Source organism: Rhincodon typus, chromosome 25, assembly GCF_021869965.1.
Source record: "Rhincodon typus isolate 14 chromosome 25, sRhiTyp1.1, whole genome shotgun sequence".
Taxonomy (NCBI): domain Eukaryota; kingdom Metazoa; phylum Chordata; class Chondrichthyes; order Orectolobiformes; family Rhincodontidae; genus Rhincodon; species Rhincodon typus.
The window spans coordinates 19,260,394-19,275,633 of NC_063356.1; the positions used below are offsets into that span (position 1 = coordinate 19,260,394).

A 15,240-nucleotide genomic window follows, 5' to 3' on the forward strand; every position below is an offset into this window, starting at 1 on the left:
CCAAGGGTGAGGTGCAGGAAGACTGCAGGGTGGCTAAAGTGGTGCTATTATTTCAGAAAAGTGGTAAGGAAAAGCTAGGGAACTATAGACCAATGAGTCTGACGGTGGTGGTGGTGGTTAATTGTTGGAGGGGATTCAGAGGGACAGGATTTACATGTATTTGGAAAGGCAAGGACTGATTGGGGATAGTCAACATGGCTTTGTGCATGGGAAATAGTGTGTCACTAACTTGATTGAGTTTTTTGAAGATGTGGCAAAGAGATTGAGGGCAGAGCAACGGGCAGTATCTATAATCAACTTCAGTGAGGCTTTGACAAGGTTCTGCATGGTAGACGAATTCACAGGGTTAGATCACATGGAATAAACTGAGAACTAGCCACTTGGGTACAAAATCTCACTCGAAGGTAAGAAATGGAGGGTGGTGGCGGTGGGAGGGGGTTGCTTTTTGGACTGGGGGCCTGTGACCAGCTGTGTCGCAAAGATCAGTGCTGGGTCCACTGCTGCTTGTCATTTATAGAAATGATTTGGATGTGAATGTAGGAGGTATGGTTAGTAAGTTTGCAGATGACACCAAAAAAGTGGTGGTGTAGTGGACAGTGAACAAGGTTACCTTAGTACAACGGGACCTTGATCAGATGGGCCAAAGGGCTGAGGAGTGGCAGATGGAATTTATATAAATCAAGTTTGCATTTCAGGAAGGCAAATCAAGGCAGGACTTATACACTTAGTGGTAGGATCCTGGGGTGTGTGGCCAAACCGAGACCTTGGGGTGCAGTTTCATAGTTCCTTGAAGATTGAGTCACAGGTAGACAGGGTGGTAAAGGTGGCATTTGGTACACTTGTCTTCATTGGTCAGTACATGAAGTATAGGAATTGGGAGGTCATGTTGCAGCTGTACAGGACATTGATTAGGCCACTTTTGGAATATTGTGATCAATTGTAGTCTCCCTGCTATAGGAAAGAGGTTGTTAAACTTGAAAGGGTTTAGAAAAGATTTACAAGGATGGTTCCAGGCTTGGAGGGTTTAAGCTATGAGAGGCTGAATAGACCAAAGCTATTTTCCCTGGAGCATCAGAGGTTGAGGGGGGACCTTAGAGGTTTATAAAATCATGAGGGGCATGGATAGGGTGACTAGCCATGGTCTTCCTTCCAGGCTGGGCAAGTCCAAAACTAGAGGGCATAGGTTTAAGGTGAGAGGGGTAAAATATAAAAGGGACCTGACAGGCCAAATATTACTTCATAATCTCACACGTTCAATTGTATATCCAGCATAAGGACTTTTGTTATAGTTTCCCTAATTTCAGTTTAAAGTGGAATAATTTGCTGCCCCAAGTATGTAGGACTAAAGTGTGACAATACTTCATGACGCAGTTCTAAAAATAATGCCTGTGTCTAAAGGCAAATAGTATTCAAGGTCAGGTTTTGCCTATACAAGAGCGGTAATTCCCTACAGCAACTCTAATAAAATAATCTGTTCTCATTTTTCCAGGCTAAAGATGTTCCCTTTTACCACAACCTTTTGCTTTCTGTCTCTTTCACTATATATTCCTATTAATTTCACATGCTCTTGTTCCAATCTATATTTGACAGTTTTATTTCCAACTGTTTCAGATTAAACCAAGCAATCTGATGTAACAAAAGACTAACCTATCATTTTGTAGCCAGGTCTCTGCTCTAATGCTTCAGGATTGACTCAGTGACAATGAAGGAACATGGAAATATTTCCAAGTCAGGATGGCATGTAATGTGGGAGTGATAGTGTTCCCATTCCAGAATAGCTGTTGAAATTTTTCTTAGCCTCATCCAGAAAAACAACTTTGCTTAAACAAAATGAAAATATTTGAATAAGATGAATGATTACCCTGCTTCCATAGTTTGTTTTTCAACTGACTTTATTTTACACAGCAAATTGTACACATTTATTGGGGTTGTCCACGACCACGGCCAAATCCGCCTCTCTGTAAAACAAATGGGACAACAATCAATTTGTAAACGTCTGAACCACTTCGGAAAACATGGTCATGATTCACTTGATCTGTTCAGAAAGTATAAAACAAAAACTACATATCTGCTAACTCCCTATCTAGTACAGGAATAACAGTTTACTTGTAAGCAACACATTTTGTGGGCTTAGGGTGGTTTGTGATACTATCAATGGATGCACAAACAAGGAAGAGCAGCAACTTGGCCAGCCCCAGCCTGCTCTGGCATTCACTAAGATCATCTTTGATCTGTATGTTGTGAAACCCACATGCCCATCTACCCCCAGTAACAGTTGATTTCCCCCAGCAAGAATCAATCCACTTATCTTAAAAATATTAACGACACTGCTTTCTTAGGCACAGATTCTAAAGGCACACAACCCTCAAACAAAAAAATCTCAAATCCTGAAAGGGTAAGCCCTAATTTTGAAATACTACCCCTAGTTCTGAACTCAAGAGGAAACATTCTTTTCATATTCCTCCTTGTCAAGACATTATACACTTCAAACAAGGCACCCCTCACTCCAATGCAAATGAGCTCAGGGTGTACAATTTATCATGACAGATGCACAATTCCTTATAAAATAACCCATTCAATGCAGGTAGGACTAGCAATCTGGGCCCAGGAGAATGCTGAGGGACAGGGTCCCAACATAGCATCTAAATGAAGTTTAAATCCAATTAATACTCAGATTGAAAACTAGTCATCAGTAATGGTAACCATTAAATTATCATTGGTATTTAAAAAATGCTGCTGGTTCATTATTGTTCTTGAGTAAGAAATCTGCTGTTCTTACTGATCTGACCTACATGTGACTCCAGACCCACCGTGTAGTTGACTCTTAGCTGCCTGGAAAGCCAGTCAGTTAAAAGGACAATTATGGGTGGGAAACAAATGGCACATCCCGTGAAGTACAAGGGATAGAATCATCTTGCACTTCAATCAGCCAAATGATTTTGAAATGCAACTAGAAGTGTGTAATTTATTTTTAAACAATGCAAAGAATGTTATAGAACTTGAAAGAGTTCAGAAAAGATTTACAAGGATGTTTCTAGGATTGGAGCGTTTCAGCCATAGAGGCTGAAAAGGTTGGGATTATTTTCCCTGGAGCATCGGAGACTTAGGTGACCTTAGAGGTTTATAAAATCATGAGGGGCATGGATAGGGTGAATAGCCAGGTCTTTTCCCCAGGGTAGGGGAATCCAAAACTAGAGGGCATGGTTTAAGCTGAGAGGGGAAAGACATAAAAGGGACCTAAGAGGCAACCTTTACACACAGAGGGTCATGCATGTATGGAATGAGCTGCCAGAGGACGTGATGGAAGCTGGAACAATAACATTTAAAAGGCAGCTGGATGGGTACACGAAGAGGAAGGGTTTAGAAGAATATGGGCCAAATGGGACCAGATTTATTTAGGATATCTGGTCAGTATGGACAAGTTAGGCCAAAGGGTCTGTTTCCATGCTGTACATCTGACTTTAACTAACAGAATTATAATGGACAGTCCCTTTGACTTTGTATATAGACTTGACTTATTCAATGCTTTGAAACTGGCATAAAATTATTTTCCTTACTTCGGCCACTGGATCAACAAATTTCAAATGATTTTGCACCCTCACCCCCACTTTAGAAAGAAGGCAATACTTACAAACTGGAATTCTGTAGCTGCACCAGCACCAGCTTCAGCCTTTTTGTCTGCACCAACTGTAAAAACAATTAAAAGATATCTATAACTCTTTCCGACTGGGTTAAATCCAAACCTTTCCTATTCCTGTATCTATCCAAATGTCTTTTAAATGTTGTAATTGTACCCACATCCACCACTTCAAGACCCCTATACCCTGTGCCGATAGTAACTTGACACAGCAGCCCAGAACTCAGTTTCTGAGATAAACTCACCTCGAAATTGAGGTGGAGCCCGATGGCTCAGGACAAAGGCCTGACCCAAGTGGGTAAAGACAGATGGATATACTTGATTTAAAATAAGGACGGAGACCCAAATGCTCTGCACAGCCCTGAAGCTACTTTTTGAGCAAGGGCAGGTATTCTTTCAATTATCCAACAAACCTTGGGACTTGGTTGCGTACCCCTCCCAGTCCATCTGCTAATTTAAGATGCTCCACTTTTCAGTTAAGCTGCTACTTAACGGAGGACAGTTCTTCAACAATCATGTGACTCCATGGAGGTTCTTTGTGACTTAATATTCAAGTACAGAGTATCACACTAACTGAACATACAAGTTTGGGTTACATATTTCCTGATACTTGCAAATCATTCAGTGTCACACAAAATATACAGAATATAGCCACAACCATATTCAAAGCCAGACTCCCAATTTCAACAGACAATGATTACTTCAGATTAATGGCCAGAAAGGACCAAACTGCACCACTCCAACAAACTGCACCTCTATCAATAAAAATTGAAAAGAGTGACAAGTAAACTTGGGCTATCTCAGAGCTTATCTACAAACAGGGGGATCAAGGAAGGCTACAGACAACATTGACAATGGTATGAAAATGAAATAGCTTCATTTCTTCAGGAAGAAGGAAAGCCATAAAGAAGCATTCATATCAAGTCTACAAAATTTCACTGCTTGCCAAAGACAGCATCCTGCCAATGCCAACAGAGACACAAGTAACATCCGGCCAAATCTTAAGGTAAATAACCAACACCCCTCAACCCATAGAAAACGCCAGATCAGGCAAGGAGCTGATCAAAGACCCATACATGACATAAGATCCAAAAGAAACATTGTCACTACCCACTTTTTCCCTACATCTATCCTTTTCAAATATTTAGAAAATGCAGACAATCTAAAGCACAGAAAGAGACCACTCTGCCCATCATGTTTTCAATGGCTGAAAAGTGAGCAATCCAGCCTAATTCCATGTCCAGTTATAGGACTTCAGGTGCATATCCAGGCATCTTACAAGGAAGATATTCACATTCTAAAAGCAGTGAAGGCAAGACAACCTGACCCCAAGTTAAGGAGGGGGCCTCAGTTTGCTAAAAGGAGACATCTAAGGTTTGACTGTATTAGCAGAATGGTTTTACTTTTCTGCAAATGCATTTTAACTTCAAAGATGATTTTATAGACCTTTCAGCAGTTTAATTAGAATACATTTCCTACATGCTACGGATGGAGAAGTTCGGAATCCTACAAATTGGGAATCGATGCTGGAATAACTGTTCATTTTAAAACTGTGACTGTTAGGTTCTTGCTAACTGAAGGCATCAAGAGACATGGGTAAAGATGGATTCCATGCAGAAAGGCAGCAGATTAGATACTGTATGGCAAATAAGATTAAGGGGCTGAGTCATCTAATTGTGTTACAAGCCAATGAAGTTTAATTCATTCAACTACTGGAATCCACACTTGTACCATCATTAATCTACATAACTACCTAGTGTTCCCAATTGTGGTTCAGTTGGAACTACATATGTTTATACTCAATAGTCTGGCCTCACTCCAAAAGTCCTCAATAGCTGCTGTATTGGACCGATATACAGAACTTCCCATCACCTTGATGAGTAAAGGCAACATCCAGCACGTTATTACTTAGCCACAAAGAACAATAAGGTTCAACATCCACCCCATTCAAATACTGGCATTAAAATCCTATGAATCATACCCTAGTACCAAAGTTACCACCACAAGTCAAGGTGAGAAAAATCATTTGAAGGTATAATTCATGCAAAACATCACTGCACACACAGACTTGTATTTCAAATCCAAAGGAGTCACAAAGCCCAAGATGACAGTGCAGAAACTTCCACTTGCACCCGATGAGAAAATTTATAATTAAATGCAGACCGCGTGACCACTTTGCAGAACATGCCCACAAGAATGACCTGATCTTCCAGTTGCTTGCTACTTCAATTAACCACCTCGCTCCAGTGTGAATGTTTCCATTCTGGATCTGCTGCTGTGTTCCAATGAAGCTCAATGCAAGCTAGAGGAACAACTCTATATGGATTTTCACAACTTCGGAGCATTACTTCTGCTCTCCAACTTCTTATTTCTCCTTTACCTTCGTTAGCACTGCCTTTTGCTCTGGGACACCCTCACCACCTGTTCCACTCCTGCCTTCTCCATCATCAACAGCATTAAAACACCATTTTCCAGCCTTTTTAGTTCTGAAGAATATAATTGGGACGGAAAACATTAACTGCATTTCTCTCTCTCCACAGATACTGCCAGACCTACTGAGTTTCTCCAGCACTTTTATTTTTTTTTAATTTCAGATTTCCAGCTTCTGGAGTGATTTCGCTTTTATTGAAAAAAATTATACATCCCAGTCCTCGTTTCCACTCCAAGATATTTATACACTTGTGCTAGAATCAAACAAAAAAAATTTACAAAGGATTGCTAAGGTTTGAATTCGGGCCCATATGGTAAAAGTGTGCAAGGAAAATTCAAGAATTCTTTAAAAAGATAGAGCAAAGCGAATACATTATCTGGGCTAAATCTACTACTTCTCAAACTGACCAGTTAAATGCGAACAAACAATTTAAAAAGATCAGTAGACTTCCATTACTACTGGCTGCTTTTTTTAAAAACAAAGTAAACAGCTACTCAAGTTCCACTCTGTGGACAAAGGGGAAAGCCTTTTGAGGTTCTGGAGGGGGAAGAAAAAACTCACATGTAAGTTAAGTTTCTTTGAACTGTGTCCAATTTGTTGCATTATCAATGAATTATAAACCTGGATGTAGAATCAAGTTACACATGATCCATTCAACTCTTGGCTAATGATCAATACTTACGGGGAGCAGCCCGCCTGTAAGTGTCTCTGTCAGCTTCACCACGAAGACGAGCTGGACGGTCCTCACCCAGACCTGCAAATTTTCCATAATGTTAACAGATACTATATTTGAAGGGTAAAAGATTAGAATTAACTTCAATTTATACACCACTTTAAACAATATCAACACATGAAAAAGGTGCTTCAGAAACCGTAAAGCTAATTGTACATGTTTGTAATGTGGGTTAATACCCTCCTATACCCATTGAAACCCTAAACAGCAATGAAAAAACTGACAGCATTATCGATTTTAGTGCCATTGGTTGGCTTATTAAGATGCCAAGATAATTTTCTTTTTTTAAGTCTTGTCCTTACCCCAAAAGTTAAGCACCATCTAAAGGACAGTGCAACACATCTGAATAAATGCCAGCATTAATTACACGCTAAGATTGATTCTATGGAACCCAAATCTTTGAACATAACACAACGAGAGTTCAACCATTCAGCCAAGATTGATATTAAAATAAGAGCAGAACAAAAGTATATCTTAGCTTGAGGCCAACTAACAGCAAAGCTATTCCACTAATTGGGCTAGCTATAGTCCCAAGTGTCTCAAGGATTTTCACAGCCAATTCTACCTAACCACCACAAAAAGGGTAGGTAACAGATACTATTTGAATTTTGCCATTCTTCCATCAGAGCTTGATGCGAGAACACTTTGGTAAGTTGCAATTTTTAAATTTAAGAACTTTAATAAATGCAATCTAATTTTAGAAGTCTACGATATTTGGTGAAGGCTGAAAAATCATTTCTTGAAATACACTGGTCAACTGGGCTTTTTCTGTATCATGTTGTGTCTGACTAACATGACGGAGTTTTTTTTGAAGTAGTAATGAAGAGCGGCAGACAAATTCTACGTGGACTTCAGTAAAGTGTTTGACAAGGTTAGATCGCGTGGAATACAGGGAGAATTAGCCATGTAGATACAGAAGTGGCTTCAAGGTAGGAGACAGAGGGTTGCTTTGCAAACTGGAGGCCTGTGGCCGGCTGTGTGCAACAAGGATCAGTGCTGGGTCCACTGCTTTTCGTCATTTATATCAATGATTTGGATGTGAACGTAGGAGGTATTGTTTGTAAGTTTGCAGATGACACCAAAACTAGTGGTGTTGTTGACAGCAAAAGGTGGTTACCTCAGAGTACAGCAGGATCTTGATCAGATGGGCCGATGGGTGGCAAATGGAATTTAATTTCGATAAATGTGAGATGCTGCATTTTGGCAAGGCAAACCAGGGCAGGACTTATACACTTAACGGTAAGGTCTTAGAGTGTTGCTGAAAGCGACCTTGGAGTGCAGGCTCAGTTCCTAACAGTGGGTTCCCAGGTAGATAGGATACCGAGAAGCCAATTGATGTGCTTGCCTTTATTAGTCAGTGCACAGAGTATAGGAGTTGGGAGGTCATGTTGTGGCAGTACAGGATATTAGTTCAGCCACTTTCTGAATACTATGTGCAATTCTGGTCTCCCTCCTATTTGTCAAACTTGAAAAGGATTCAGAAAAGATTTACAAGGATGTTGCCAGGGTTGGAGGGTTTGAGCCATAGGGGAGATGCTGGGGCTATTTTCCCTGGAGCGTCAGAGGCTGAGGGGTGACCTTACAGAGGTTTATAAAATCATGAGGGGCATGGATAGGACGAATTAGTCAAGGTCTTTTCCCCAGGGCAAGGGAATCCAAAACTAGAAGGCATATGTTTAAAGGCGAGAGGGGAAGAATTTAAAAGGGACCTAAGGGGTAACTTTTTCATGCAGGTGATGCATGTATGGAATGAGCTGCAAGTGGAAGTGGTGGAGGCTGGTCTAATCACAACATTTAAAAGGCACCTGGATGGGTATATGAATAGGAAGAGTCTAAGAGAGATGAGCCAAATGGGAGTAGATTAATTTAGGATATCTGGTCAGCATGGACAAGTTGGACTGAAGGGTCTGCTGTACAGCTCTACAACTATATATGCGGCTAAGGTTTAAAGGTACATCACAAGTAATTCGAGATGTCTGAATCCAGACAGACTTGACTCAGACCAACAGAATCTTGGTATAAAACTGGATTTTAAAACTACAGCACCCCAAGGAAGTTGCTTTTTACTGCATTTAAACTTTAAACATGGTGCCTTGCTACGGTTTAAGGAATGTGCAAAAGAACTTAATGCACTCCGAATTTGTTTGAAAATGCAGCAACCTCACAGGTAAATTTTTGTTTGACAAACAGACTGGCCCACAACAGACAGAAGAGTAAGCTTGGTGGTATCACCACCAAACTGGGTCGCAACTTAAGGATAAAACATTGGCAAAATAAAGTGAGCACCATGTACTGCCAATAACAGTCTCACCTAAGTGATCGAAGAATTTTTGTGATGTATGGAATACAAAATGTCAATTGCTACACACTATTGATCACAGCAAGGTTCAAGTTATTTGTTGACTTACTTCATGCACAGAATAGCCTAGATCTCTATTAACTGATTTTTACCAATTCTCTAAACTGGCTGCTTTGATGTGGATAAAGTACTGGAGTACAATTTCTCTACTTGTGGAGAAGCAGCCAAAGAGTAGAATACACAAACGTCAACAGGTGAGCTGTACTGCTTCTGTATTTATAAGGCATCATGGCACACAGCCTGAATGCAACGTATTCCTCCAAAGCTCAAGGAGTTCTCAATATTATTGCTGAAGAAGAGGTATGCAGACACTTGGCCAGTATCACCAGAACAGAGAGCTACTCCAGTTGATTACACAACAACATTCCATAAAGCTTCCCAATTATTCAGGATACTGAGGTATTAGCAGAGCAGGCTATTCAGCCCCTCAAGTTTATCTCATCATTCATGGCTAATGCTAGCACAACATCATCTATTCACTTTGATTCCATAAGCCCTGATACCCTTGTCTACTAATCTTAGTTTTAACATTAACCTGAGCACCAAACTTTGAGGACAGAGAATTTGCATTCTCAGTGTACAGAAGTGGGCATTAAAATTAAATCTAGGCCATTCTGGACAAATGCAAGTTACAAATATAATTCATAACCATTTCTACTTATGTAGTGACAATATACTTATTTTGCTTTGGATGAATGCACCACAGCAACAGTGAGAAACCGGTTTTCAGCAATATATATAGGAATCTTGTGGCATATACACACAGAAGTCCTAAAGTGTGAAAGCAGATCATTTAGCCCATCAAGTCCACACCGAACCTCTAAAGAGTGTCCCACCAAAACCGACCCCATCCCTGTAAGCCTGCATTTCCCCAAAGCTAGTTCACCTAGCCTACACATCCCTGGACACTGGGCAATTTAGCACGGCCAGTCCACCTAACCTGCACTGAGCCATTATGCCGCCCCAATTTCTGCACATGTAACTCTTGCCTTTTCAGCTGAAAATAGACATTACCCCTTACTACATATCAATCTTTCCATAAGAAAGCGTACAAAAATTTATACAGATCTTAGCTGTTGCAGCCTCGAAGGTGACAATACTAATGCCTAGTCTTGGCTATTTTTTTCTCAATTTTCTTTTTCCCAGTACATTATCTTTGCAGTGAGCCCAGGTAAATATATTCATCAGCCCCATTTACTCTCAATGTAAAAAGACTTGACAAGACAATGTCCATAGAAAGATTCCAGAACCACTTTGTACATTTATTTTTCAAAGTAGTCAGTTAATGTTAGCCACACACAAGTGAGATAGCAACAACAAAAAAAGTGTTATAAAAAAGTGCTGTATTTAAATATTTATATAATCTGAGCTTTTGTCAAGCTTGAAAAAATGTTAACAACTGCAGGATTAAATATCCAGAAAGTGTATTACCTTTAGGCCTTGGCCTGGCAGTCTCAGGACGAGTCTGGCGACGTAGAGTAGCAGGAACAATTTCAGGAGGAAGGTGAAGGTAGTCACGTAGGTACTGGATGCCCTCGTTTGTCAGATACCAGTAGAAATGTCGCCAAGCAAACTGCTCCTTTACATAACCACGAGATTTCAAAGACTAAAATCAAGAAGAAACCACTTCATGTTAGGGTGTTTTCATTTTTTTTAGTATATCTGATACACAATTTATCTTTCAAATTGAATCCTTCATGCTTAAAATACAATATCTGAGATTCTGAATTACTAACTGGAGTAAAGCAAACTTAGAGACAAATATACAGCTTTCAGGGTAGAGTGGGTATCTATCTATTTGTTCTAATATCCAAAAAATATGTCTTCCTTTGTCACCACTATAGCCCTCAAGTTACTGATCCATATACTGCAATGAATTGCTTTGCAAACAGGCTTTTCAGATTGACGAGGTTTTTCATTCTTTCCACAGGATCTGGGGCATCACTGGCAATGCCAGAATTTGTTGCCCAACCTGAAGAGTCCTTGAGGTGGTGGTGGTAAGGCATCTCCTTGAGCCATTGTCATCTGTCTGGTGCGGGTGAGTCCACAGTTCTGTTAAAAGGGGAGTTCTGGATTTCGATTCAGTGACAGTGAATGAACAACAGTACAGTTCCAAGTCAGAAGATGGTGTGTGGCTTGGAAGAAAAGCTGCAGATGGCGTTGTTCCCATGCATCTGCTCTCTTTATCCTTCTAAATGTTAGAGGTGATGGGTTTAGAACATATTGTCAAAAAAGGCTTAATGAGTTGCTACAGTACATCTTATAAATGGTAAAGACTGCTGTCTCTGTGCATTACTAGTGGAGGAAGAGAATGTTCAAGTGAGTAGGTGAAATACCAATCAAGCAGACTCTTATCTTGGATGGCTTGAGCTTCTTCAGTACTGCAAACAAGTATCTGTACCTCACAGATGATCCAGTGACTTTTGGGAGTCAGGTGGTGTGTTACTACGACAGAATTAATAGCCTGACCTGTTCTGGCAGCGACGGTATTTATTTGGCTGGTCTAGTTGCTGCTGATTAACAGCAACCCCCAACATGCTTACACTAGAGGATTCAGCAATGGTAATGCCACTGGAAAAACAGGAAATGGTTGAATTCTTCTTGTTGGAAATGGTCATCATCTGGCAGTTGTGTGGCACAAACGTCACTTGCCATTTATTAGTCAATATCTAGTACAGTCCAGCTCTTGCTGCATATACGGGTACAGACTGCTTCAGTGTTTTAACAGTTGCATAGAATACTGCTCAATCAGCAAATATCCCCACTTCTGACCAGAGGATGAGGCAGCTGAAAATGGTTGGCTTTAAAATACTACCTTGAAGAACACTTACAACTACGTCCAGGGACTTTGATACACAGCCTCCAATAACCACAATCATCATCTATGTATCCGACTCCAAGCCCCTACTATCCCAAAATTGCTGTTTAGCAAGGGCTCCTCAACACCACTTGGTCAAATATTGCATTGATATCAAGGGCAGTCAACCATACCTTGCCTCTTAAATTCAGCTCTTTTGTCAATGCTTGGATTAAGGTTATAATGAGGTCAGGAGCTGAATGACCCTGGTGGAGCCCAAACCGAGAACCAGCAAGTAGGTTACTGCTGTGTAACTGCTGCTTGTCAACTACACCATCTACCCCTTTGCTGAAGTTGGAGAGCAGCCAGACAGGTGATAATCGGCTCGGATGACTGATTCTACACAGGCAATTTTACACATACTAGGTAATTGCTAGCTCTGTCCCTTTACTGGAACAGGCATGCTGAAGGCAGTTAGCTTGAGCACGTCCTTAGTATTATTGCCAGAATGCTGTCAGGGCCTAAAGCCTTTGTAGCGTGCAGTGCTTTCAGCTCCTTCTTGATATCATAAAAAGTGAACCAAATTGGCTGAAGACTCGCATCAGTGATGTCAGGGATTTCAGGAAGTTGGATCACCCCTTAGCACTTCTGACTGAAGCTGTTTGTAAAAACGAGACCTGTCTTTCGTTCTGATCGACATCAACCCTCTCTATCCTTGTGATCTTCAGATCTAACACTTTGAGACAACTGCAACTCTCTAATGCTGAACAATCTCACCATCTCTCCACCATTAGTGATCATGTATTCAGCTGCCAAGACCCTAAACTCTGAAATACCCTCCACACACCCAATACTGCTCACTTTCCTTTTTTAATATTCACCTTTAAACATTATCTTCCTGAACAAGTTTTTGGCCATCTGCCTTAATATTTCATTAACTAAAAGTCAGTGTCAAATTTGTTTCATAATGTCTATACAAAGTTTCTTGTAAATTTATAGACTGTTTATAAATCATAGTTATTTAAATACGATACCTGCATGGCTTTCATTACGTGCAGGTTTGGGACATTTTTGTCTGCCAGTTCTGGATGTTTTGGCATATGCACATCCTTCTTGGCTACCATTACCCCCTCCTTGAACAGGAGCTCATAGATAGCAATACGATTCTTCTTAGGCATCAGCATCTGAAATAAAACAGAATGGGGGACTTCAACATTGGAATTTCACAAGGTCTAGTTTGGTCATAACCTAATATTAGTGATTCTCTCCCAACATTAAATCTAATACATGTATATATTCACTATAACATTTATATTATATTTTTGGTTAAGTATAATCCAGAAGTACATTGGCAGTATCTGTGGCCTGGCACACTCAGTCCCTCTTGTTTATAACAACCTCCACCTGACAGCCTATAGAACAATTTTGAAGTTTGTTTTAAGAAAATAAAATAGCAACAAGGGGCTTATTACTAGTTATAAATTAAATCATTACTGGTTAGAGACGAGATTTACAATATTCAGTGTCCTAGTTAGACTCCCTCCTCCCTGTCCCTTTCAAAATTCCACCATAAGGTGTCGGTATTGTGAAGTGCCTCTTCAAAACCAACATGTCAATCTCTGTAGGAACGTCAACAGCAAAGGCAGCTAGAGACAATAGGAGGGTAGGGCATGTGCTGGGCTTCTAAGGAGCCAGACCAGACCAGCAGCCTGGGTTCTGTATTGAACATGTGACCTCCCACATTTGGTAGCCTCTCTGCCCAAAGGCCCAGTCCTGAGGCTCAGATTAGAGGCACAACCTAAACTGCTGATGAAAACTGCTTTCAAACCAACATTTTCATAATGAAGCTGAAACAAAGTAAATTAATCAAAATAGATTGTTCTAATCTTTAGATGTATTTTTATTAGTTACATCTGAAGATAAAATACAATCCATTTTTGAAATATCACACTTAACAAGCTACTCAAGAGGCAACTTCAGAATGCGACTCCAAGCATACAACTTAGAAGTAGGTCAGTCAGCCCTAATTCCACAATTCCATCTACTTTTATTCTTCCCTAATAAGCAAAGTGACAGTGGATTGATCATTAAAAATATTCAACGATTCCAACTTCCTGGAGGCAGAATATTCCAACATCACACAATCCACAGTAAAAAAAAAAATTCCCCTCACTTGCTCTAAACAACATTAACCTAACTTTAAAAAGTGTCCCCTCATTCTTGAATCACCCGCCCTTTCTGTTTCCACCTCGTCAAGACCATTAAGGATCTACAGACTTGAATCAAATCACCCTTTGCACTCTTGAATTCTAGTTGATATAATTTCAGCCTGTCCAAAGTTCCTCATTAGACAACCCCCTAATCCCAGGTCTGAAATCAGTAAGCCTCCTCTTAACCGCGTTTTCTTCTTAACATCAGTGCCTTTCCACAATGCGTATCGTCAATATTACGCTCAACCATCTATTACAGGAACTCATTTTTGAAACAGCGGTACAAGAGGAACACTTTCACCCCCGTGAAACCAGAAAGCTTGCATAAAATATTAACTTAATACTAACTATAACGGCACAAAACAGACACTTTTAAAACTACACAACATCCTAGAGAAACAACTTCTTGTAACTTTTATTCAGTCAATTAACAGAGCCTGAGGCCTACCCTCTCTATATCACCACCAACTGCAGCAGCAGCCACTGGGAGGTATTTTATAAACTATTCAATAAATACTTATGAAATTATAGAAATGAGTGAGTGAATAAATACAGATGACGCGTGTCAACCACTATTGAGATCTTGAAAGTTCATCCCAGCGGGATGTTAAAGATATTTAAGGGTTTGGACAGCCTTTCTTTACATACCTTGAACTCTAATAATGGGGCTGAAGCAGGAAAAGACCGAGCATGCGCACTCGGAGCCTCTTCCTCCTTCGGCGAGGGTCCTTAATATTGCAATCTGCGCTAGCTGCCCTGACTTAAATAAATTCTCGAATAATTAGAAGGAATAGCTGAGTTTGATTTTTTTTAAAAAAATTAGATTTAATAAATGTAGATTGTATTTTATCCTGATCAGTATAAAAGATTGGGCGCGTTGGCCAACTGGGTCTCGAGGGGCAGCTGTTACTAACGCTGATTTAAAGGAGCGGTTGTGGATGTAGTGAGGCGGTAAGCGAACAGCGAACAGCGAACTTTTGGTGTCTGCTTTTGCACAGGGGTACAGCTGAGCCGCAGTGTTGTGGCCAATATGGAGACTTTTATCCCCGATTACAGTGCTTCATTTGGGCGCA

At 40.4% G+C, this 15,240-nt stretch overlaps 1 protein-coding gene across 1 annotated transcript; it reads right to left on the minus strand.

The window, feature by feature from the left end:
• Positions 1-1,874: 1,874 nt before the first annotated feature.
• On the minus strand, positions 1,875-14,924 carry rps10 (ribosomal protein S10). Its single transcript, XM_020511002.2, has 6 exons — positions 14,816-14,924; positions 12,992-13,141; positions 10,592-10,766; positions 6,751-6,822; positions 3,632-3,687; positions 1,875-1,958 (listed from the first exon to the last, which is right to left on the minus strand). Exons 2-6 carry the CDS (start codon positions 13,139-13,141, stop codon positions 1,920-1,922), a joined length of 492 nt encoding a protein of 163 aa, XP_020366591.1. The 5' UTR covers positions 14,816-14,924; the 3' UTR covers positions 1,875-1,919.
• Positions 14,925-15,240: the final 316 nt, after the last annotated feature.